Here is a 23,635-nt window from a genome sequence, read left to right on the forward strand (position 1 = left end):
TATCTTCCTTCCCCTATCTCCCAGCTTTTGTTAAACTAATTTAGCTGGGGCTGGGGATTTAGCTCAGCAGCAAAGCGCCTGCCTGGTAAGCGCAAGGTCGTGAGTTCGATTCCTGGTACCAGAAGAAAAATGAAAAACAAAAATAAAATAAAATAAAATAAAATAAAATAAAATAATTTAGCACTTTAGTTCTTGACTGTTTACACATTATTCCTTTTCCATTTAAAGAATCTCCTCCTGACAACAGCCTTTTGCACATGGCCACACGACTGACCACGTCGATGACCTACTGGTGCTGCCGGTTTGGGTGTTGATGCCTCTGTGAACTCTGTCCTGACATTTCTTTAATTGTTTCATTACTTTTGCAAGTTTTTTAATTTGGCAAAATACCTCTTTAGACTGCCGGATTTTCACACGTGGGCACTTCCCCTGGCACACCGCATTCTCCAATTCACTTTCAGTGAAAGTCAACTGTTACAAAGTTGTGCTGTCCAACAGCTAAACTTAATTAAACTTAAGTATGATCACAAATTTAGTGCTTTCGTTTTTTTTTTTGGAGACAGTCTCTTGCTGGCCCTGAACTCACTATGTAGTCCAGGCTGGCCTTGAACTCCCCGCAATCCTCCTGCCTCAGGCCCCCGAGTGCTGGGATTACAGGCGTGCACTACCACGCCCAGCTACAGATTTAGCTCCTGAGGTACACTGGCTGCATTCCAAGTGCTCAAGACGCTGCTAGTGGCCCACACGGTGGGCAGCATGCGGGGCGCAGTTCCATCCCCCAGGAGGCTCTGCTGGACAGCACCGTCCTGGATACTCCTCTCTGCTCTCCTCTTTTAAGCGGCTGGTTTCCAGTACCGTCTGCTTTCTTGTTATATTTATATTTATAAACACTGTTCTAGATTGCTTAGCATTGATATCTGCTATGAGTTCCATGAGGAACTGTCTACAGCAGGGCTTGGCAAACAATGCGAGGATGAATCCAGCCAGCTATCTGCTGTGTAAATAAAGTTTTGTTGGAATGCAGCCATGCTCCTTCACTTTTTTATTTTGGTACCAGGAATCAAACTCAAGACCTAGCACTTGCCAGGCAGGCACTGTGCCACCGAGCTACAACCCTGGCCCTCAGGCTCATGCACTTAATACTGTCGACAGTGCTTTTTATGCTATTAGGACAAAAATATTTATAACAAAGTCAGTACAGCCCACAAAGCCCAGAACAATTCACTATCTGACTCTTTGCACAAGAGCTTTGCCAGTCCGTTGTTTACAAGCCTGTTAGTTTCGACTTGGCAGGCTCCCCTGTGACTGCAGTAGTTGGTGGATCACAAGCGCAACCTCCCGGCCACTGAGAATGGGGCACACGGGAAGGCTGCACACGTCTCATCCTGCACCACACAGTGCAGGATGGCAGGAAGGGTCCCTAGGACGCAGGCACAGGGTGGCCTAGTGACCAGACCGCTCCCAGGCACACAGGCCGGGGCAGGAGTCTCCTCTGCGCCCCTCCCGCTGGCTGTGTCAATTCTGCAGCCGAGAGTCTCCTGCTGAGTTTCTAGAACGGGGCTTTTCCTTTCACATTTGTTTTGGGTTGCATCAAGGGGAAGTGGAGAGAGCGGCCCCTTTGGAAGTTGGAAGAGCCTGGGCCCTCCGAATCTCCCTGATACTCCTTCATTAATGGAATCTGCTTCTCAGCCTCACATCACGCTCACCTCAGTACACTGTCTCAATCTATAACAAGTTCAACACCCTAAATGGACTGTGTGTTTTCTGCATTTGTCGTCAGGGCAGGCAGGTATCAGGTTCAGAGATATTTTACTGCACACTCGGAGAGCCCACACCCTCCGCGTCCTCCACAATGGCTACCGGATGGCCATGCCCCGATCTTTTAGATATTCCAAATTCTGTCTTTCTTACTAGCAAGTTTTAGGGCCTCGGCTCTACTATAACTAGTACTAGGGACAATGACAGTGATGTCGTGGATGCAAGGAGGAAGCGGGTGACTTCTCGTAGGGTCAGGAGTGGGTCTGGAGGAGCTGGTGCCAAGGCTCTGCTGAGACCTGGGCCTGCTGCTCAGCATCTCGTCACAGCCTGACCCCCGGAGGAATGTGCGAGCCAAGCAAAGAAGGCATCCCAGCATCCTCAGGGAGAACAGCGGACTGCTAGCCCTCCCGGGGAGAACACAACGCCAAGGCCTTCGGAACGGGCGCAGAAGATCCGGAGAAGCGAGGGTGCAGCCTCTGGGCTCAGCTGGCCGGGGCTCACCTGAATGTCATCCATGGGCTGCGAGCACTCCTCGTTCGCTGTGCTACTGCGGCAGGGCCCCAGCTCTGTACTCGCCACCTCTCTGCCTGCCATCATCAGGACACTCATCGGTTCCCGAGGGCGCACCTGAGGAGGTGCTGTGTCCTTCACTACACTGGTCCCCTTCGGAGTTCCAGTCACCTGTACTGTAGACACACCAATGTAAAGATCTTTGGAATTCCACTTTACTACGGGCTGGGATCCAGAGGCGTGGAAGGCTGCGGTCTCTGGAGCGGGAGGGGAGGTTTCCCGGCTGTAGTCCCTCACGCCTTCACTGGGGCTGATTGTCTCGGGGACAGACTGCTTAGAACTAGGGCTCTGCTTCCTGATATTTGGCTGTTCCAGACTCAGCGCAGTGGAAAGCAGCTTCTCCTGCCTTGCCTGGAAGTACTCAGGGTTCAATTTATGCTTTTTGGGAGCTGGATAATCTTTGTGGCTCTCACTGCTGTAGTAATTAGAGGGTTCAGACCGAGGTCTTCTCAGCTCTGAAAAGCACAGTAGAAAGGACAGTCAGGACAGGACGTAAAAGTAGGAATCCTAAAGAATCAACACTTTCTCTATGCCTGAAAGACGCAAGCGCCAAGCCGGAACCTAACGTTTAACTATTCCCCAGTAGCACATGGCATATTCAGATAATCCTTCTCCCAGAATGCGTATTTCTTGCATGATCATAGAACTTTAGCTATGTTCTATGCTTTTTGAGGGGAGGGGGCAGGAGGCATTTTTAAAAGCAAATCAGAAACATTACAAAAAAAACACGTGACTCTGATGGCCTTTTCTGAGGGTGGATGCAGGAAAGCAAATGGGAAAGCTGTCAAGGTTTGAGATGACACCACGTCTGATTTTTACCTGGATTGGTACTTGCAATAACAGTGACCCCTTTGGGGACTTCTGGAGAGCTCATGGCCTCGCTGTGCCACTGGGCCATCCAGCTGTCGGTGCTTGGCTCCTCACTTGGGGGACAGTGGATTCTGGGGTTCTGTCCCAGCTGGGCCTGCTCGTCTCTCTGCAGGTGCTCCAGACACTCTGCTAATTTCACATGACCCCTTGAGCGGGCGATCCCCAAAGGCAGCCTTCCCAGAGAGTCGGGGATGGAGATGGCCCGGCGGTCCCACTTGTACAGTACCACAGCGGCCTCCAAGTGGCCCAGGGCACAGGCCCACATCTAAAGACAGGAAGGCAAAGACAGCTTTCTCAGCGCGAGGGCGAAACTGCACTTTACCTTTGCCACGGCTACCAGTGAACTGGTCCTTGCGGGAAAACCCTTACAAAGTATCCTGGAAAAACATCAGTAAGGGGGAACTGTGGGCATGTTTAGTACTTCATTACAGAGTTCAGTCCATCTTCTAAGCAACATTCTAAGATCCCTGTTATGGAACATTCTCAGATTCGTTTTTCTAACACATATACGTAAGCTCCTAATAATAAGGCTTTCGATGCATCGGTAAGAAGATCTTTGAGGAAGCATGTTTAAACATTTCATTACAGAGTTCACAGTGTGGCAAATGATTAAATTTACACTAACGAAGTAGGTGACAACCGATCTTTAAGTAACATCCTCAGATTCCTCGGGGATCTAATATCTCCATGCCAGACTGGGAAAATGGTTAGCAGCAAAATGAGCCAATGCCTCACCAGCGGAGTGCAGGAGAAGTGGTCCACATTCAAGGGGTCAACCTCCAGCTCCAAGTCAATGCTGTCCGCATGCTTTGTGCTGTAACAGAGAGCACTGGAGTCTCACACACCATCAATCCATGTTCAAAGGAAACACCACAATATTACTATCCCTACAAAGATGAAACCAGATGGGGCATCTAACCTCACTGATGTGAAAAAAGAGTCTGGGACTCCCAAGGTAGTTTGGACTCTCCACCTGGCTAGCAGCCCAAAAGAAATGAAACAATCCAACATTTACTTAGTATCTCAGGCAGTAGTTCTGGGGCTTAAGTTCATAAAGACCCTTCGGAAACTGTCCTCAGAGAAAGCCCTTTGCTCCCAGCCTGCAGAGCTTACAGCATGGCTAGACTCCCCTCCGCTGGTGGGATCACTCAAGAAGCTGTATGCTGACGAGCAGAGACGACCAGTTGTTCGCACCCCAGCCTTACCGCCACTTGATGAGGGTCTGGATGAGGGTGGCGTAGCCCTGGGCGGCAGCCAGGTGTAAGAGGGTCATCCCTCGGAAGGTCTTTGAGTGGATGAGATGCTTGGACTTCGCCCAGCAGGCTCGGCTCATCATCTTCTCACACACGATGACCACGCGACTCTCAAAGCAGCTCCCCAAGGTCCCAGGCCCAGAGGCGCACTGCCGTGAGAAAGCCCACATTACCACGCAGGGCCCACTGCATCAGCGCTTTGACAAAGCAGAAACAATGCTCTACGATTGATTAGCAACTCCAAATGGCAAACATAAAACCCTGAGACCTGCCGGGAAGCAGAGCATAGAATGGGCCTAGTCTCTCCGCTGCAGCACTTCTCTGAGGCCGCGGAACAAGGTAATTTCCTGTAACTCTCAGAGCACCAGCATCTGCCTAGGACAGCTGGCATTAGGACTGTGACCTTGATGCTGACCGTCTTGGGGAAAGCGTACGCTGCTAAGAGAAAAGAAAACACGTCTAGCCTCCCTGCTGAAGCAAACACTCTAGGCAGTAAATTACTGTTTCTACCCAGGGCACGGGGGTATGTGACTTTCTTGACACTTCTGAAAGAAAGTTAAGTCACTTACATGCGGGTGTATTTTTTTCCCTAAAGAAATCCTTCAGAGTATCTAGTAACAGTTTTTATTCTTTACAGACAGTGGAGAAGCACGCAAAGTCTTGAAATTTGAACAGTAATAACAATACAGGCACCTAATTTTAAGTGCATGGCTTTCTTCCTGTGAATCGGTTGTAAAGGAAGAAAAATAAAAAGTTAGTAACTTCAATGGCTTATTTGATCCTCTGTGATAGGAGTTTTATGTTTAACATTCTCCCAGATGAATGGCATTTCTATCATAATTTGCATCTCTGGTGTTAAGTGCTTTTCCTGGCAATAAATTCCATATAATTCAATTACTACAGAGATGCTGTGGTTCTTTGTTGCTCTTTATTTTCAAATTTGGAAAAAAATACCTCCAAAAATAAAGACAGATGACGGATATAAGGTCATGCTCATCAGAGCAGTAAAAACATCTTGGAGGAGTGCAGCGGGGCGACTCCAAAACACAGCAGACTGACCTGGGCTAGGAAGGTCAGGCAGAGCTGTTCTGTACACACCAGACAGACACATGTCTAAGTACATGAAAATCCCCAGGTGGTGAACAGAGAGGGATGTTTTGCATTACACCAAAAGCAGCTGTTTCATATACAGCAGATATAGACAGTTAGTGACACCAACTTAAATTGGTGCACATTCAACAGCAGTTACTATGGGATCAGATTATAACAGGCCAGTTGCCCAAGAATTGAGATTTAAAATGATACTATATACTATTCTCTTTAGGCAACTTTTGTAGGTACAGGGCAAAGGAACCTTTGTTTATGGGAACCTCTTATTTTGGCCATGAGGCGCATTAAATGATGATCATTTCTCATGTAGAACTTATTATTACATGAAAAAGAAGCTTAGCTTAACGATAATTTACTGTGTGCCAAGTCTCTTCTTTTTCTCTTTTTTTTTTTGGAGACAGGCTCTCACTATGTAGTGCAGGCTGGCCTTGAACTCACAGCAATCCTCCTGACTTAGCCTCTCGAGTACACTACTATTTATCTCTAAAGACAGAAAAATAAGAAAATTTGAGAATAAAGGAGGTTGGCTTATTGGGTTTGGAACACTATGCCTTGTTTTCATCCATGACTGTTATGGAAAATATTCATACTTGATATTTGTAAGGATCATAAAATAACAAACATTCACTTAAAAGGGGAATTATTGGGGGTGGGGGTACAGCTGTGGCTCAGTGGCAGAGCACCTTGTCCAGCAGGCATGAGGCTTTAGATTCAATTTCCAATAAACTAGGGTGAGGGGGGGCCAGGCCTATCATTCCAGCTACTCAGGTGGCTGAGGCAGGAAGACCAAGCAAGTTCCAGGCCAGACTGGGCAACTCAGCAAGATGCTCTTTCACAATAAAATTTTTAAAAAGGGGTTGATAATTTAGCTCAGTGGTAGAGTACGTCCCTAGCACGATGAGCGCTGGGGTTCCATTCCCAGTGCCAGGAAAGAAAAAAAAAAAATTAAGCAAAGGAATTCGTTCACCTTGATGAAAAAGAGGGGGAGATTATTTGAGGTTCTCAGGTAATGACTAAGTAGTAGAAGAAAGAAACACTATCAGGCCCTTTATCGCTGGGCTCTCTTGACAAACAGTCTCTGCAAAACAAAGCTCCTACATAAAATGTGTATGGAAGTTTCAAGACCAATGGGACTAAAACAGTATTTGATAATTCCCCTGCGCTTGGCAATATACCATTCTTCATGCTGTTAGTGAGAAAGTGCACATAAAAGATGCTCTCAGGTACTACACCAAACAGTAATCCCATACGCAATTTCTCGGGTCCTTTCCATAGTGATCTTGAGTTACTCAGCTCAATTCAATTAGCATTTATATTTATTCTTAAAATAGGGATACCACACAAAATGCAAAGTAGAAAGGCTCCAGTTTAATTCCGAGCCCCGGCAGACTCAGTTGCCCCTTGGCCTCTTTTGTAACTGGGGGGCCTTGCTTCCCACCAGCTAGCTGTGGTGAACTCAGAGGTCACTCAGGTTTAGGGGTTAGGGAGTAAACACCTGAGAAACCTCACACCGCAAGTCTTCCATCCTAGCTCACAGATTCTAACACTTAGAGCACTTGGACTTCTTGCCCAAATCCAGGACAGACAGCAGCAGAGACCTGGGACCAGCTGTGGCGTGGACGAATGAAACACTAACCACGCAAAGGGGGGTGCTGGGCACGACGCACCTGAGCTTGGCTCCCTCCGTTCCCGCTGCCGCCGCCGCCGCCACTGCTTCCTCCACTGCTGCCGCCTCCGCTGGCCTGCTTGTGCTGCTGGGAGCCCGTCATCTCGGCCATCCTCCTCTCCATCTGCTCCAGCCGCTCCAGGATAGACATCCTGAACTGGTTATCTAGGGCACAGCAGAAGCAGGAGTGAGGCTGTGACCTGTGGCCTGCACCAGCTGGCGGGACTGGCATCCAAGAAACTGGCGGTGATGTCACCAGATCCCAGACCTCGGTCCCAGCCAGGCTTCCCCAGCAGGGCGAGGAGGCCACCCTCTCACATGCGACTGGGACATCGACAGCAGCCCTAAGCACCTGGCTGAAGGAACGCAAGATCGTTCTGTGTCAAAGCTTCCGGGGCTGGGGATTTAACTCAGCGGCACAGTGCCTGCCCGGCAAGCGCAAGGTCATGAGTTCGATTCCCGATACCGGAGGGGGAAAAAAAAAGATCCTGCTTCTGCATTCCTGCCTTTGCTTCTCTGTGTCAGATTTCCCAACAGAAACCTTTAAGAGAGCCTGTAGCGGGGTGACTGCAACAGAACACGTGAGATAAACACAGCAGGAGGTAGAGCAGGGAAGAAGGGGATTGTTTTAAAAGTAGTATCTGTTTGACCCAAACACTGACTTGTTACAAAAACACAAAGTTCACTTCTTTCCTGACCCAGGCTCTAGCTTCTGTGCTGCGTTTTAGGAACTGTATCATTAACACAGGTCTCGGTCACAGGCCAGCACAAATAGGTGCTTCAGCTCTACTTGAGACAAGACAACGGGACGCAACTGCTAGAAGTGGGAGTGTAATTCAAGAGAGTCATTTTGTACCACAGGGCTGGTACCCACACACGCACGCGCACACACGCAAGTACACGCCTACGTCAGGCTCGGGCTGCCTCGTGGACGTGACAACAGAGCCAAGACCATGACTGAAATCGCTAGCACCTGTGTCCACTCCACAGCCTTAAGGGAGCTTCGCCGGGTCCTCTACAGCCAACAGGAAGAAAGCAGGAATGTATGAAAAGGAGTATGAGGCAGCAGGAGAAGCTGGCCAAGGTGGGACAGGTAATGCTTGACCTGGACAGTGAGATGGACCCAAAGTGCCAGGCACCAGAGAGAGACGACAGCGTGTGCAGAGCTCTAGGCGGGACATGCGAGGAGCAGGTGCTGGAGGCCAGGCCCCAGGCAGAGAAGAACAGCTGGAGAAGAGGACGGGCACCTGACCAGGCACTGCTGCTGAGAGCCCTGGCACTGCCAGGTAACTGCACAACCTCTGGGGCCACCGTCTCCTCAGCTCTCAGTTCTCCCCTGGGGACGGCAACTGCACCTGCCTCCACCTGCGGGGAGAACGACCCCAGTCGCTCTGTGCACACGCTCAGAACACGCGTGTCCCAGGGAAGCCGCTGGCCTCACCCGTCCTCAGGCAGTGAAGCCAGTCTTCAGAAAGATACTGAAGCGCTGGGACGACAGTTCTCACGGCTGATGGCACCACTATTTGCAAAGCAAATCATCTGAATGTTAAAGAGGAACCCCCTCACACAAAAAACCCCACAAACATTCTGCCAGCATGCCTTGGCATCCTGGCATGAATCCCAAGGCCTGTGGGCAGCGCTGACCCTCAGAAGGCTGCTCGCGCTGGCGCGCCCTCCTTCCCACGGCACACAGCGGGGCATGGAGTGTTCACCACCGCGCTCGGAGGAATGGGCCCACTGAGCCCTGACGTGCCTGGAGCTAAACTTCCCAGGACAATGGGGAGGGTGAGAGGCACCCAGGCCCTGGGAGGATGGCATCTTCCCTCCCAGGGCTTCGCCTGGCACAGAGAGGCGGCGCCCATCCCGGGCAAACCCTCAGCATTAGCTCGAGCTCTGACTGACTTGACTTTGCTACACCACAAAAGAGGAAGACTGTTTTTCAAGAATCCTGATCTTTATTTCCAGGAACAACCGTAGAAGAAAATTCCTTCCTGTTTTAAAGTGAAAAATGATATCTGCTCCAGTTTCACACACACAGATGAGAATAGGCAGCCCGCACCCTGGTGGCAATCAGCAGCTGCCTGATAACCCGGAACGAATCCTGCGGGGCATGGCCTGACCCGAGGCAGCTAGCAGAAGGCGCAGAAGGACCGCAGGGTGGCACTGGCAGCCTTGTGGCAGGTCCCTCTCCTCCTGGCACCTGGAATCGGGCGGGTGTAGGACTCCGTGTGAGGTTGGCCAAGCACGGAATCAGCTCCCCACAGGGCTCAGTGCAGAGCAGCATGAGCGCTGTCCCTTGTGTGCCACGTCCCATACCTGCTCATTCCGCACAGCGCCAGGCCAGACCTCCATGCATCGCCAGAGCCTAAGCCCAGTGCCACATGCATCCCCTTGAGAGGGCCTGGCCTAACTTTACTTCTCCCCAGCCACCGACCGGCTGGGCCTTCTGCAGGCCCACGGTCTGGCAGCTCCTAAGAAGGCTGCGTACCCACGGCACTTGCTTGAGCGCGGCAGTCACGATTAACAGCAGAGGGTCAGGAGGCACTGGCTGGCAGTGCGCTCTGAGGCGTGGCTGCCCCGCCCTGTTCTCCAGACTGCCTGCCTGCCCCTGGGGAGGTGCTTTGACCCCACAGGGCTGTCCCTGGCCAGCACAGATGCAGCAGAGACAGATCCTCCCTGACATCACAGCGCCAGGCCGTGGGACTGCATCAGTCGGTCAACATGCTGTCACCATGGCAACAGGAGGACTCAGGGTTGGCCCCGAGGTCCTGGCTTCTGCTCCCAGGTTCCCGGCTGTACTCCCTGTGGCTGTGTGGTGAGCGCCTTCATATTACTAAGCTGCTCTGAGCAGCACCTTGCCAAGATACTTGGAACCAGTCACTGGCCTCACAGTAAAACTCTATCATGCATAACAGCACCCCAGACCCTCTCAGTTAGGAGACAGGAGCGACGATTACAACGAGGAACTGATCTCGAAGGGAAGTGACTATGGGGCGCAGCGCTGACGGACTCCCAAGGACACGGATCCCACTCGGCCCTGCTGAGCAGGGCTGGGCTCGCGCCTCGGTTTGTAAGGCTTGTTTGGTTACGTGGGTAAAACCAGAGTCCTCACGAGTCTACTACTGCAAGTCAAAAGCCACACCTTCATGCCAGTTTTGTTTCCTAGCTTTATTGTGGTAATTAAAACATAATCTCTGTAGCCTGAATGATTCAGGTGTCTCTTGGTTTCCTCAGGGGACCAGTTCCAGGACCCCCTAAAGATACATAGCATTTGCCCAGAAACTACTCGGATCCTTCTGTGTACTTTAAATCATCTCAGGATTATTTACAGCACCCAACACGAAGTACATGTTATAAAAGTAATTGTTATATTAAGGGAATAATAAAAAGAAGAAAGTCTGGGCATGTTCACGGAATGGTGCTCGTGGACCAGAGGGCTGCCCCGCTCACACCCAGAGGTTCCTCCCACAGCAGGAAGCAGGTTCGTCCCCGCTCACACCCAGAGGTTCGTTCCTTATTCCCGCCTCAGCGAGCACTGCTCTTCTCCGCCGGAAGTTAGCATGTGACTGACCCCAGGGGCTGAGGAGTGGGAGAACCTCAACCAGAGTGGGAACTTGTCAAGTCTCACCTGGGCAACTTAGCAAGACTCCCTCAAAATAAAAATACAGCTGAGGATGTGGCTCCACAGCAGGTCTCTCTGGGTTAGATTCCCGGTAGGAAAAAGAAACAAGAAACATTATATCGCCACTATTAACTGAACTAAAGACGACAATCTGACTGCACAACTTCTCCTATAAATATACTTTTTCTGTTCCAGATCTATTTTCACTGTTAGATCTCGGTGGAGTCGGAAATATCTGCACGCAGGCTAACCCATGTGTCCACACATCCCAGAACACATGACATTTAGCTTTTATGTCACCTCTGCCTTGTGACGGTTTTTCCAACCTTCATTTTTCAAGACTTCGAAAGTTGTGAAGAAGCCTGGTCAGGTATTTTGTAGACGCCCCTCCACTTGGGTTTGCCTGATGTCTCCCAGTGCTGGGCCCAGGATGGGGGATTTCAGGAAGGTCCTGCACGGCAGAGGCCCCAGCTCACCACGCAAACAGAAGGTGTCAGAGGATGGGCGGGGGCTGTGGGTCCGGTTACAGCGGCATCTGCGGCATCTCTCTAGGTAAAGCTACTGTTCTCCTCTTCCAGTTCCTTCTCTTCCATTCTTGGAGACAAGCTTCTCAGTCCAGCCCATACTCACAGAGAGGAAAATGCAGCCCCATCTCACAGGTAGGGAAGTACCCATGTATTTATCGGGAGTCTTCCCGAAGGAGGATCTGTCCTTCTCACTTTAGTCAATCACTCACAGTTAACACTCAGAGTCGGCCTCTAAGTCCATGTCATTTTGCTTAGTGCTGTGCTCCAGCCCCGCCGTCGGGAACATGATCAGGCCGCTTCTCTGCTCCTGACACGCCTGCACCCTCTCCTCTACTGAGCACCCCCTCACTTCCTGGCACACGTGAAGTGAAGAGTGCCTGGCGGCAGATTACCCAGTTTCACCTTTTATTTCTCCTGCCCCAGTCCTAGAATCACCGAGTGGGCTGCCAGCTCCTTCTGCCAGACTCCGTTCCTCGGAATCCAGGATCTGGGTGCTGCGTGTGCTTCTTGCTCCGGGCACCACTACTTTTAGATCTCTGTGGAGTCAGAAATATCTGTGTGCAGGCTAACCCATGTGTCCACACGGATCTGGGGTTACTTCTGTATCTGTTTGTATATATTAAGCCTGAGTCCACACTGATGTCTGTGTCTCTAATATAGTAGTGCAGCATTTATTCTAGGCTCCTAGGGGGCATTTTAAACATGGAGAAAAGGATAATGAAAAGAAAGTGTGTGTTCCCTAAACATAATACGCCCTATGGGACATGCGGTAAACAAATCTTATTGATGCATTAAGCTCCAGAAAAGAAATCTATAGGCCTAATTTCTGTTTTTGTTTGTTTAGCTGGGTTGTTTTTTTGTTTTGTTTTTGTGGTACTGCGGATTAAAGCCAGGACCTTTGCACTAAGCTATATCCCTAGCCCTCCACCCCTTCTTCTGAGACAGGATCTTGCTAAGTTGCCCATGCTAAGCTCAAACTTGAGATCCTCTTGCCTCAGCCTCCCAGAGTGCTGGAATTACCAGTATGGGCCACCACACTCAACCTCATATTGGGATCTTAAAAGGATAGATACAGGGTAGACTAGTATCTCTAAATGCCTTCTTATACTCCAGCTCTTACAGCTTCCAACAATATTGGAAAATAGAGGAAAAAAATATAACCTCAATAGCTTTGAGTATTACAAAGTCAAGAAGAAAATATTTCCTGATCAATCACAAGCCCTAGAGTCAATGCAGGGTTAGGTGTGTGTTCACATTCCCTTTCCCCGGCCTCTCTTTAGGGCTCTTCTGAAAAGTGCCAAAGAGCAGTCACACAGGCATTTCTAGCTCTTTGACAAGGATTCCTAACTCTCAAAGGATTTATTTTTAAATGCCCCAAATCAATATTCACTTCAATGTTTAAAATTCCTAAGCAATACCCAAGTTTTAAAGCTAAAGAAAATTTCAACAGGACACCCTGAGTATGTTTCAAGTTTAGAAAGAGTGGGAGTCGCTGCTGTGGAAGTGGAGAACCCCCGTGTTTGGGCCTCTGCCGCAAGAAAAAGCGTGCCAGGAAACCAGCCACAGGCCAGACCGGGCTTTCGGCACCCTGCTACTCCTCAGGTGTCCTCTGGATTCTGTACACCTCCCTTTAATCTTTTTTTTTTGAGACAGGGTCTCGCTATGTAGTTCAGGCTAGCCTTCAATTCACTTACATAGCCCAGGCTGGCCTTGAACTCATGGTGATCCTCCTGCCTCAGCCTCTCAAGTGCTGGGACTACAGGCATGCGCCACTGTGCCTGGCTGTCACTTTAATCCTGAAAGGAACTGATTCTCACAGCTATGCTGGGCAACACAGCACGGGGTTGTTCCTGACGTTGTATCAGGTAATTCAGTGTGAAGAACTAAATTCTTCTCCTGGGTGTGTAACATATAAACTCACACATGGCATGGAATGTCCTCTAGCAATCGTCCCAGGCTATGTTTTTTTTTTGGAGGGGGGTGTGTTTCTCACATAGCTCACTGTTCTCCAACCCCATCAGGAATGTTCCATGCCTCAGGGCCTTTGCGAAGGCCCCCTTTCCCTTTGTCCACTGTGAACTTCTCCAGAGTGTGGCTCAAGCATCATTACAATAGTATAACTAATAGCAGCTATCCAGCCTCTGCAGTAAGCCAAACCCTCTCCATATATTGTTTCTGATCTTGCAAACAACTCCAAAGGAAGAGTCTCAGAGGAGGAAGCAGAGGCTCAGAAAATGTTAGTTACCCCAACTCGCAGTACTTGTAAGTGTGAGCACAGAGACCCTGAGCCCAGGCTGGACTCTGAAGGGCTTTCCTTTTCACTACGCCCAGTTATCCTTCCGTTCCTGCCCTGTCTGAACGGCCCTCGGCCGACCACGCATAGTCATCTTCCTACACATCCTGACTAGAGGCCAGACTGAGCGTTCTGTGACAGCAGCGACCTTGTCTTCACGCCTTATCCTTGTCTTTATCCACGAGCAGACTGAGTACTCAGGGCAAGGAAGGTTGTTTTCTAGCTTAGGCATCTGGAGGCTGACTGACTGCTCAGCTCGGTGTTGATGGGCCACGGATGCTGAGCAAACCCCGCAACCCACGGTCCAGGGTGGATCCAGGTGACGGGGGCTCCAACCCGAAGCTCTAGCACCTGTGCCAGTGGCGACAGCTGGGGACTCAAACAGTCAAAACACAGCAGAGCTGACACGCTCGCAGGTGAGAAAGCTCCCTAAATTGCTTCACCCGGCTGGCTCCACTTCATTTCGGCTCAGGGAAGGAAACCGTGGAATCATACTGAGCAAGAGCGGACTTGGTCACTGACACAAACTGGAACTTCTTGGCAACACCACTCTTCTTTAGCCACTGAGCTTCGCGTTAAAAATACCAATCCCTAACTTGTAGATGCCACCTTTCCACCGGGATGCAAACGCTGGGCAGTGGAGTACTATAACTAGTAATGACAGCGCTTACCAAAACCTCAGGTCCAGCGGGGGTGTTCTTGTGACATTTCAACTGTATCCAACAACAACCACCACAAAAAAGAAAACCCGAACATTTTCCAGAACCTGCTCAGAGTGTGGCCCCGAACGTCTGCCAACGGGCTAGCACACGGTCTCTGCAAACGCGAGCTCTCGTTATTACAATGGTGAGCTCAGCCGCCCGCGTCCTGCTGCCAGAGTAGAAGAGAAAGTTCTGCCTTGGCAGGTAAATGAATGAAGGAGCGATCATCAAATACCATCTGCTATTTTAAAACGCGTTATTTGTAGCTCAAGTGCACATGAGCCTCCTGTTGCTGCTTGGCCTGGGACCGACCGGCCATCTCTCACTCCATTTACAGCCGCTGGCCGCGCCGGCGGCAGGAGCTGATGAGGCAGGAGGAGGCAGGACCTGGACTATTTCTGTAGGGAACTGTAGCTGCTGCTTAGGAAGTCTCCTAAATTTTTTAGGAAGCTCAGAAAGACAGGGAAAATGAAGTCACTTAATCCCTTCCCAGAATAAATGGGGCCACTACGGCCCATTAAGCTGCTCCTCCCCAGCAAGCCATTAGAGAGGTCTGCGCCGAGGAAAGGGTAAGGGCCAGGCATAGATAAGGCACAAGCTGTACTACTCTGATTTTCCAAAGCAACGGCTAAATTTAGCCTTAGAAAAAACTGCCATACTCCACTTTTTAAAAACTCTCCAACTCTATGCACCCAAGCCCCAGAAATGGAAACCAGCAATCCCGCCTAGACTTTCTCCACTTGTGTGATTTTAGGACTCCTAGTTCTTCTCCCTGGTCTTTGTTTTACACTACTCACAAAATCAGTTTTAGACATGTCCAGAAAAATCATTTCAAGATGCAGCTCAAGCAAGTAACAGCACTCAGGAGACAGAATGTTCAGGGCAGCTTGCAAACCTGAAACCGCTTCTCTAAAATCCTCGAATACTAAGACCGGAGGTGTGTGCCGCAAACTTTCAAACCTGTTCTCCAGGGACACTGTGGCTTCGGGGGAGGCCCGAGGAGCTCAGCTACCATAACACAGCACTGCACACAAAAGACCGCCCCAAACCAATGCAGGAGACAACACTGCTGTCAGCAGAGGAACAAATGCCACTGTAATGAAAGGCAGCAAAACCACAGCTAATCAACACGCACACACAAGAGATCAGAACTCTGACACACACCCTGTACCTGGTGTTTTGAGACGGTCTTGTTATGTAATCCTGATTGGCCTCGAACTTGTGGTTCTCCTGCCTCAGCCTCCTCATTGCTGGGACTGCAGGTACGCATCACCAGGCCCAACCTATCTACATAGTCTGCCAAATAGGAGGGCATTATAATTTTGCTAACTTAAAAAAACAAACAAACAAAAAAAACAGTTTAGAGGGCACTGCCTAAATAGCTTTAGTACACAATTTAAAAAAAAAAAAAAAAAAATCATGAGCTGAGGCATCCTAAAGTAGTAACAGGGAAATCAATGCGGAAGAATGGGGAAAACACATTACTAGGAAAGCTCATGACGTCTTTGAAAGAAAAGGCACTCACCTAACCCAGACGTGAAAGTACAAAGCAACTGAAATCTTCTGTCTAAAGGAAAGTGGGAAGTTCACTTAGGAAGTGGAGGAAAAAACCTGAAACTACAAAGCACACAGGAATTGTCAGGAGGTGTGAATATATTAATTAAGCATCTCCAGACTGTTCAGGGGAGCTCAGAATTATCAAAAACCACTTAAAACCCTTCAGGGAGGACAATACAGAGAGGAAGGGCCAGATGAGATCCACTGCACACCCCCCACGAAGGCTGGGCTGGGGCCCTCGGGAGGCGACCTCGGGAACCGGCTCGTTGTGTCAGCCTCTAGGGATCCGGAGCCTCTCTTTGAAGGAACTCAACCTAACAGGCATAAAGAGCAAGCGGACTCTCCTCATCCTTGAGAGGACGGTGACTATGTCCATCCTGGGCACCGTTGTATTCCTGACACCTAGGAGACAGCCCAGCACACAGCAGGGCCTTGAAAAATACCTGGCAATTTCATCCGTTTGAAACAGAAGACGTAAACCTCAAGGAGGACAAGGGAAAGGATATAATGCAGAACACAACACTCGTTTCCCTTGGTCACTGCTATGAAGTCCTTTTTCCAGCCTAGTTATTGAAAGCGGTTTCTTCCTTTCCCACCTGGCCACCTTTTACCAAGTCCCCCTAAATATAACAAGGTCAGGCATTTGAAAATGAACTGAACACCCACTTGAGGCCGACACATCCTGACTCTCCCGCTGGCTGGTTGTGTCAACAGCACTCCCCAAGGCTGGGGGGGAGACTGTGGGGCACAGGGGCCTGCCCAGTATAAACAAAAGATGTGTTGCACCATGGTGCCCTGGGAGGTATCGTAACATAGACCTGGCTGCTTCTAGCAAGTACTTCTATTTACACAAGATGTTATTTGTCCTGAGTTCCTGGCAGTTTTTGGTATCTGGCTGAGAAACCAAGTGCTCAGGATGCTGCCTGGGAAAGTCCTCCTACGTTGTTTCAGACTCAGTCTCCATACATTGCAGAGTTGCTGCAGCTTGCAGGGCTTTGCTCCCAGCTAACTGTGGGCTCACTGCCCGCACACACGTCCTCAGCCGTCTCACTAATTTGTAGATTGTTCAAATCCAAAGTGTTCCAAAAATGTGGATTTAAAAAAAAAAAAAACTGGGTTCTGCAAAGGCACACTTCTATTCCATACGTCAAGCATTAGCTAACTTTTACAGAATGCTACAAAATTTTTAAAAAATCTAATATGAATGTAGATGAAGTCCCCTCTAATAGACAGAAATGCATGTATTTTAAAAGAAAATTATTCCCTAAAATATAGGACATACTAAATAAGTCCTAATAGATGAAATGATTTTAAAATATTATTTTATGATTCATTATAGGACCTTCTGATAGAGAATAAACTTTTTTTTAAGTCCAACATACTAAACACTGTATTCATGAAGTCTTTCTCTGAGAGAACCAAGAAGTTTGAGGAAGTATGTAGTCCCTAAGCTCTCTGCGGCAGTGTTCTGATCCTGGGAGACCGTTAGGCCCTCTGGCTCATCCATGCGTCAGAACACGCACAGGTCACATCCCGCAGGCCCTCACTTCCACACTGTGATTTTGGAAGGAGCTCACTTATGTAGTCATGTCCCACTGGCACCAGAAACCCAGGCCAGTGTTCCAACTTTCGTAAATCCCACAGCGGTGAGGCTTCAAGAACTGTGTTGCTGAGGCCTGTCCTTTAGGTAAACGAATGAAAACCTTGTGTTTGCACTACAGCAGGATGCACCTCGGCCCTGCGGTCCTAGGGGCTGTCCTACGCTGCTATCCTCATGGAAGTCTCCAAAGTGGGTGTCTCCAATCACCCCACTCCAAGGACACCGGTCTAAAGGTTTAGCAGCAGAGCAAAAACTTAAGAATAGATTCACAGGGCAGTGGGTGTTATCCCAGTAAAGTACCCGCTGCAGATCCCAACACATCACTTTCTCTCTTCCTCCTCACGTGGGATTTTCCTACCCTGTCCCAAGCCATTCCCCCTCCACCTCTTCATTTCCCCCCTGTCCTGGTTTAACTGGCACCACCCTGGGCTTGGGTGTGTCTCTCTGAGGGAGCTGATAAAATACAAATGGTTAATGATAGATTAAATTAGGAAAACCTAAGATTTATGGAAGACAAAAGCTCAGGAAAACTACTGAATGGAAAACACAATGTGCTCCAGAACGTTAAAGATGAGCCCCAGCTTGGCCTGAACTTAACCAACAAAGCAAAAAGGGAGGCTGTGAGTTTTAAAATCACAATATATTGGGCTGGGTGTGGTGATGCACGCCTGTAATCCCAGCACCGGGGAGGCTGAGGCAGGAGGATTGTTTCGAGTTCAAGGCCAGCCTGGGCTACAAAGTGAGTTCAAGACCAGCCTGAACTGCACAGTGAGACCCTGTCTCAAAAAGACAAAAACAAAACAAAACAAAAAATCACAATATGTCTGTTGTTCTGGATGCATGACCTTCCCCACTACTAAGATCTGAGAGAAATGTCTCCCATAGCTTCGTAAGAAGGGCACTGTGATTTAATGGGTTTCAACATCCGTGTAATACAGGCAACGCGGAGTTTCAAATGACTGTTTATTACTGTTCAGTATTAACACCAAAGCACTGTGCCACACAAGCAATTCAACAAAGGCCAGTGTCGTCCAACTTCGCAGCTCTCAGGTGATACGGTTTAAGTCCAAGGGGACTCGAACTACGCACGTGTTAACTTCCTGCTCATTCAGGAGTACCTGGTGATGCTGATTTCTCAACCTGCATATGGACGAGCTGCATGTCTTAAATTTCTTCAAAGAAAAGCTCTTCCACATTTAGTTGGCTGTGAGTTATCATTGAGTAACTCTCAGCTGATTTTTCCCCAGCAGATCACTGGCCCCGAACTTTCAGGGTTTCTTTACTGCAGTGACATTACCCGCTGTTTTCCTCTGTGTTTGGTAATAAATGTATCTGGAGTTTGGCAAAGACGCAGTGTCCTGCATAGGTAATTCCCTTTCCACAATCCCCGGGGGAAGAGAGCAGTTGCCAATTTTTTTAACTTACTCAGCAATAAACACAATAAGCAAAGGTTGGCTGGCCCTCTGTATACAATACAACTTGGCCTCTTCTGTGGGAACCACTGGGGCGACTGCCCGGGCCCACTGAGCAACTTCCCTACACAGATATAAAATATGTAGAGGGGAGAAAGCGGTGACTTCTCTTGTGGACAAGAACCCTCAGCAGTGATTTATGCCGTGGGCCAGTGGGCAACGAGATAAAAGCTGTGACTCCAGCTGAGCGTGGTGGTGCGGATCCATAATCCCAGCACTCTGGAAGGATGAGGCAGGAGAAGTCCGTCAGTTTCAGGGGACTCACCAACTCATGGGAAGTCCAAGATTCCAGGCTTGGGACTATTTTACGGGGCCCATCTAAAGTGCTTCCCAAACGGCATTCTACAGAACACTCTCCATGAGATGCTGACCAGTAGCCCATGAAAACAAAATGTCACCTCAAAGATGTTTTCGAAACACAGTACAGGTTAAACACAACTAGTACATTCACACGTCATTTCTGTGTAAGACTTTTCTGAACCTTAACATGCTAACTTACAGTATAAATTGCTGATAGAGAGTTACCAGTGATAGGAGCTATGTTTCCTAAACGTATCTGGACTGTCTGTGTAGGGAAGACACCTCTCTGGATACAGTCTGATCTGGGACATTCTGGGCCCACAAGCCTCCTCACCAGGCTAGGCTGAGATGCCACTCCAGCTGGCCACAGACCTCAAAAAGTCGTGTGGGTTAACTGTGTGTCACCCAGTGTGACGGTCTGAATAGGGTTTGTCCTCTCCAAAACTTGGACTGAAATTTCACCCCTACTACAGGATATCGGGAGGTAGGAGCAGATGGGAACTTTCAGTGGCACTTGGGGCTCTGTCCTTGCAATGGGTTATTCCATTCATGCGGCGAATGGGTTGCCGGGTTATCTGCAGAGTGGAATCTGCCAAGCAAGGTGCCCGTTCCCAGACACAGCCCCTCAACTTTGGACCGGAACCCTGAGCCAAAACGAACCTCTTTTCTTTCTAATGTAGTCTGTGGTATTAGGGCATTACAAACAGAAAACAAGACACACCAGGCACTCTGACGGGAAACTGTGGGGCCCAGGACCTCGTCCCTAACATCCTGGACTCCACCGCACAGGCCCCTCGGCCCCGCCACGGTGAGTCAGTTCCAGCTCTGACAACTGCTGGCAGACAGAAGCACATCTCCAGCCCCCCTCGCCTTCCCTTTCACGGTTCTAACTCTGCAAGACACCTGAGAAAGATTTCACGCCATTTTTCCTGTTCCACTTGGGAATAAAAATAAGATTGTAATTATAATAGATTATAATAAAAATTTTAGGACTATGTTATCAAAAAACTGAAATTATTCATCTTTATTCTAAGATGTTACAGTACTAGGCTTTGTGTTTCAAAGAACCATTTGGGATTCTCTATGAATTAAGAATCTTCAAAAGCTGGGCATGGCAGCACACACCTGTAATCCCAGCACTCAGGAAGCTGAGGCAGAAAGACTGCTGTGAGTTTGAGGCCAGCCTAGGCTACATAGTGAGTCCAAGGCCAGCCTGGACTACACAGCAAGATCCTGTCTCAAATTAACAAACAAACAGAAAAAGAATCTTCACCAAAAAACATTTCCATTTACAGACATTCTTTAGTTACCAAATGTTTGACATTATTCTAAATTTTTGTTCAAGCAACATCATTTAAGATATAAAGGTGAACTTATTTCACTTGTTTGAAAACATTTAAGTATTATGTTGCATATTGACATATTAGATTATGTAGTTCAATGATTTACAGTATATATGTGACATACAACAGAAACATGGATATATATTAATTATTTTTCTCCCTCCAAGTGTACCCAGTATGGGTTCAGATAGGTTTTTGTTCCCAGGCTATCCCAGGAACCTATATACCATTGTTGCACTGTTTCCCTGGAAAATACTCAATTGACGTACATGCTTTTAGAATCATCAGTTTTAGGCTGGGTACTTCCTGTATGTTATATTATTAGATGAGACACTTTTTACAGACACACAAAGCCAGGGTACTAAGTAAAATGAATGGTTTCTTTCACTAGAAAAGACAAAAGGATATTTAAATAAGTTCTTTGGTGATGAGTCTAAACCACAGTGTATAATATTAAGGAACTGAATCATATTTTTCTGAAAGTGATTCTAGGAACTGTTAACAACTATTTAAAGATTCACTAAGGAGACAGGTCCCGGTATCTCATTTAAATGGGTTCCGATGTCTCATCAATTAAAATGGGACAAAGATAAAGACATGGAATAAAGCCTCATTTTGAATTTCCAGGGTTTCAGAATGAATGGTGCTTTCTTTTTTTTTTTTTTTTTTTGAATGGTGCTTTCTTTACGATTAAGACAAGTGTGAGGACCAGGAAGTATCCGTTCCTAACACGTCTCCCTCTCTGAACACGGCTCCTTGCTTTTCTTTCAAGTGTAACAGACTGACTATCTGGGCCCCCTGCACCCCACCCCCATTCCCATGCTGAAATCCTAACCCCAAGCTGAGGACAAGAGCACGCAAGACCTCTGGGAGCTGGTCAGGTCAGGAGGGTGGAGCCCCTGTGAATAGATTAGTGTCCTTTGAAAGAGATCCCAGAGAACAGCCTTGTTCTCTTCTGCAGGTGAAGAGACAAGAAGTTGGCAGGATGTCACCCAGGAGAAGCTGACCATGCTGGCAGCCTGATCCTGGACCTCCAGGCTCTGGAACAGGAGAAATAATCTACTCTTGTTTATAAGCACCTGTCACTGGTATTCTTAGAGCAGCCAGAGCTACAATAGGGAGCACCGCTGCCCTGTGCTCCGTTAGGGTGGTGCTGACCCCAGCTCCTGACTCCAGGGGTGAGCATGCGAGCCAGGCCTTGCTAATGTGAACACCATACTCCTGCCTCCCCTTATGTAAGTGGTCAGACACATGACTCTAGCTGGGCCAGTGAGAGGCAGGACATTTCCTGCAGCTCCTGGGAAAGAGGTGCTCTCCCAGAGACATTCGCTAAACCTGCAGAAGGTAAGTCCTGAGTTATGAGCGAGCCACCCTGCTGCCATGTCAGGAACACCTGCCTGGGAATCAGAGCAACACAGAGCGGAGGAAAGCCGAGAGAGGAAGAGGGAGATTCCCAATGCCATCACTTCAGCCACCAGAACCAGCCAGATCTGAGGAAAATTTCAAATCGGGGGTTCACAAGATTCAATGCATTCACTTTTGTAAGCCAATCTGGGTTGCAGTTTTGTTACCTGCAGTTGAGGGACAGATATTAAGTGAGTGGATTAAATGAGACGTTGATCCTTTTGCTACGTAAAGTTCTGCTTCTACTTACAAATAAAAAGTTCTTCACTATCATCAAATATATACTGTAGCAGTACATACACGTAATGAGAATTTCACTATAAAATGTGGGATAAATTATGGCAGAAACAAGCTGTTATTTAAAACCTGATTCAGTGTTGATTACCCGAAGAAATCAGAAAGCTAGAAAAGGTAGATAAGCTCTAGCCTAACGGGGACCATCTGTTGTTGAATTACACACATAGGGATATAGTCTTAACTCTTTCGGGTCTTGGGTTACTGCCAAATGCAGCAGCCTAACAAGACATGTCCCAGAGGAGAATCGCTACGGAAAAGTAGAATTAAAAGAGACTTTAGCAATTATCCGGTTATCCAGTGCGAGGGCTTTCAATGTTTTCTCACCGTGGCCCACAAAGAGGAACAGAACCCAGGAGAGACACAGACGCAGACGCACAGAGAAACAAAAGCTTCCAGTACTTACTATGTGCAATGCATGGAAAAAAAACAAAAAACCAAACTGATGATGTTGTTACCACTACACTGATTTCCTGAACCACTAATGGGTACAAGACCAAAACCTAGAGACTCCTAAGATTTCTCATTTACTTAGTAGTAAAGCTGAAACACAAACCCAGTACCCATCCTACCTTAGTATATGAAAGAAGACAGCTGCTAGCTGTACATATTCCTCAACAATGAGCTTCTGGCCCATTTGAAGAAAGAGGATGATCCAGGTGTCTGACCTAAGTTATTTTACACGTGTACAGTGTTCAGGATTTTTACGGCCACCTCAAGACCACTCAATCGAAAACTGCAATCTACCAGGGACCTTGAACTGTCCTGAATGGAAGATCACGTGAAGTATGTGCCTAAATTACCACTGGACAAGACTGAACTGAATACATGAGGTCGGGTCCACAAGGCTGGGTCAGAGGTACAGTGTAAGAGAAGCTCTGAGAAGAAGGAGGGGAGACTCAGGGGGCACGGGGTGAAGGCCTGACAGCTCGGGGTTCCTGTGAGCAGCGGGGTGGGGAAGGCTGGTGAAGAGATTTAGAGGGAGACCACCTGGTTAATCTTAGCAGTCGAGAACTTAGCTTAACAGGGAAATTTATGTATCTACCATCACTTTCCTTTTCACAAAAACATCATATTAACTTTATGGTTGGCATCTTAACTCCTACAAACACTTACCCTGGTTAAACTCCTGCTAGATGTTACCGTCTTCAAATTAATTTTTAGTTATAATTATAACTATAATTATAATTTGCTTAACAATTGCTAGGTAGTAGGTCTTTAAAATGGGTTGACTGATTTCTCCACATCATTGTCTAAGGCTATGGTCTATTTTCTTTTTTTTTTTTTTGGTTTTT

At 48.1% G+C, this 23,635-nt stretch overlaps 1 protein-coding gene across 3 annotated transcripts in view; it reads right to left on the bottom strand.

The window, feature by feature from the left end:
- The window catches only part of Camta1 (calmodulin binding transcription activator 1), a 774,560-nt gene that overhangs the window by 21,468 nt on the left and 729,457 nt on the right, over window positions 1-23,635 (bottom strand). For all 3 annotated transcript variants that reach the window (XM_005404072.2, XM_005404071.2, XM_005404073.2), the window contains 5 exons: window positions 7,229-7,392; window positions 4,404-4,600; window positions 3,934-4,012; window positions 3,148-3,463; window positions 2,260-2,783 (listed from right to left, as the gene is read on the bottom strand). In XM_005404072.2, the coding sequence (XP_005404129.1) occupies window positions 2,260-2,783; window positions 3,148-3,463; window positions 3,934-4,012; window positions 4,404-4,600; window positions 7,229-7,392 (1,280 nt within the window). The remainder of the gene's footprint in view (window positions 1-2,259; window positions 2,784-3,147; window positions 3,464-3,933; window positions 4,013-4,403; window positions 4,601-7,228; window positions 7,393-23,635) is intronic.

Source organism: Chinchilla lanigera, unplaced genomic scaffold, assembly GCF_000276665.1.
Source record: "Chinchilla lanigera isolate Chin_1 unplaced genomic scaffold, ChiLan1.0 scaffold00085, whole genome shotgun sequence".
Lineage (NCBI taxonomy): Eukaryota > Metazoa > Chordata > Mammalia > Rodentia > Chinchillidae > Chinchilla > Chinchilla lanigera.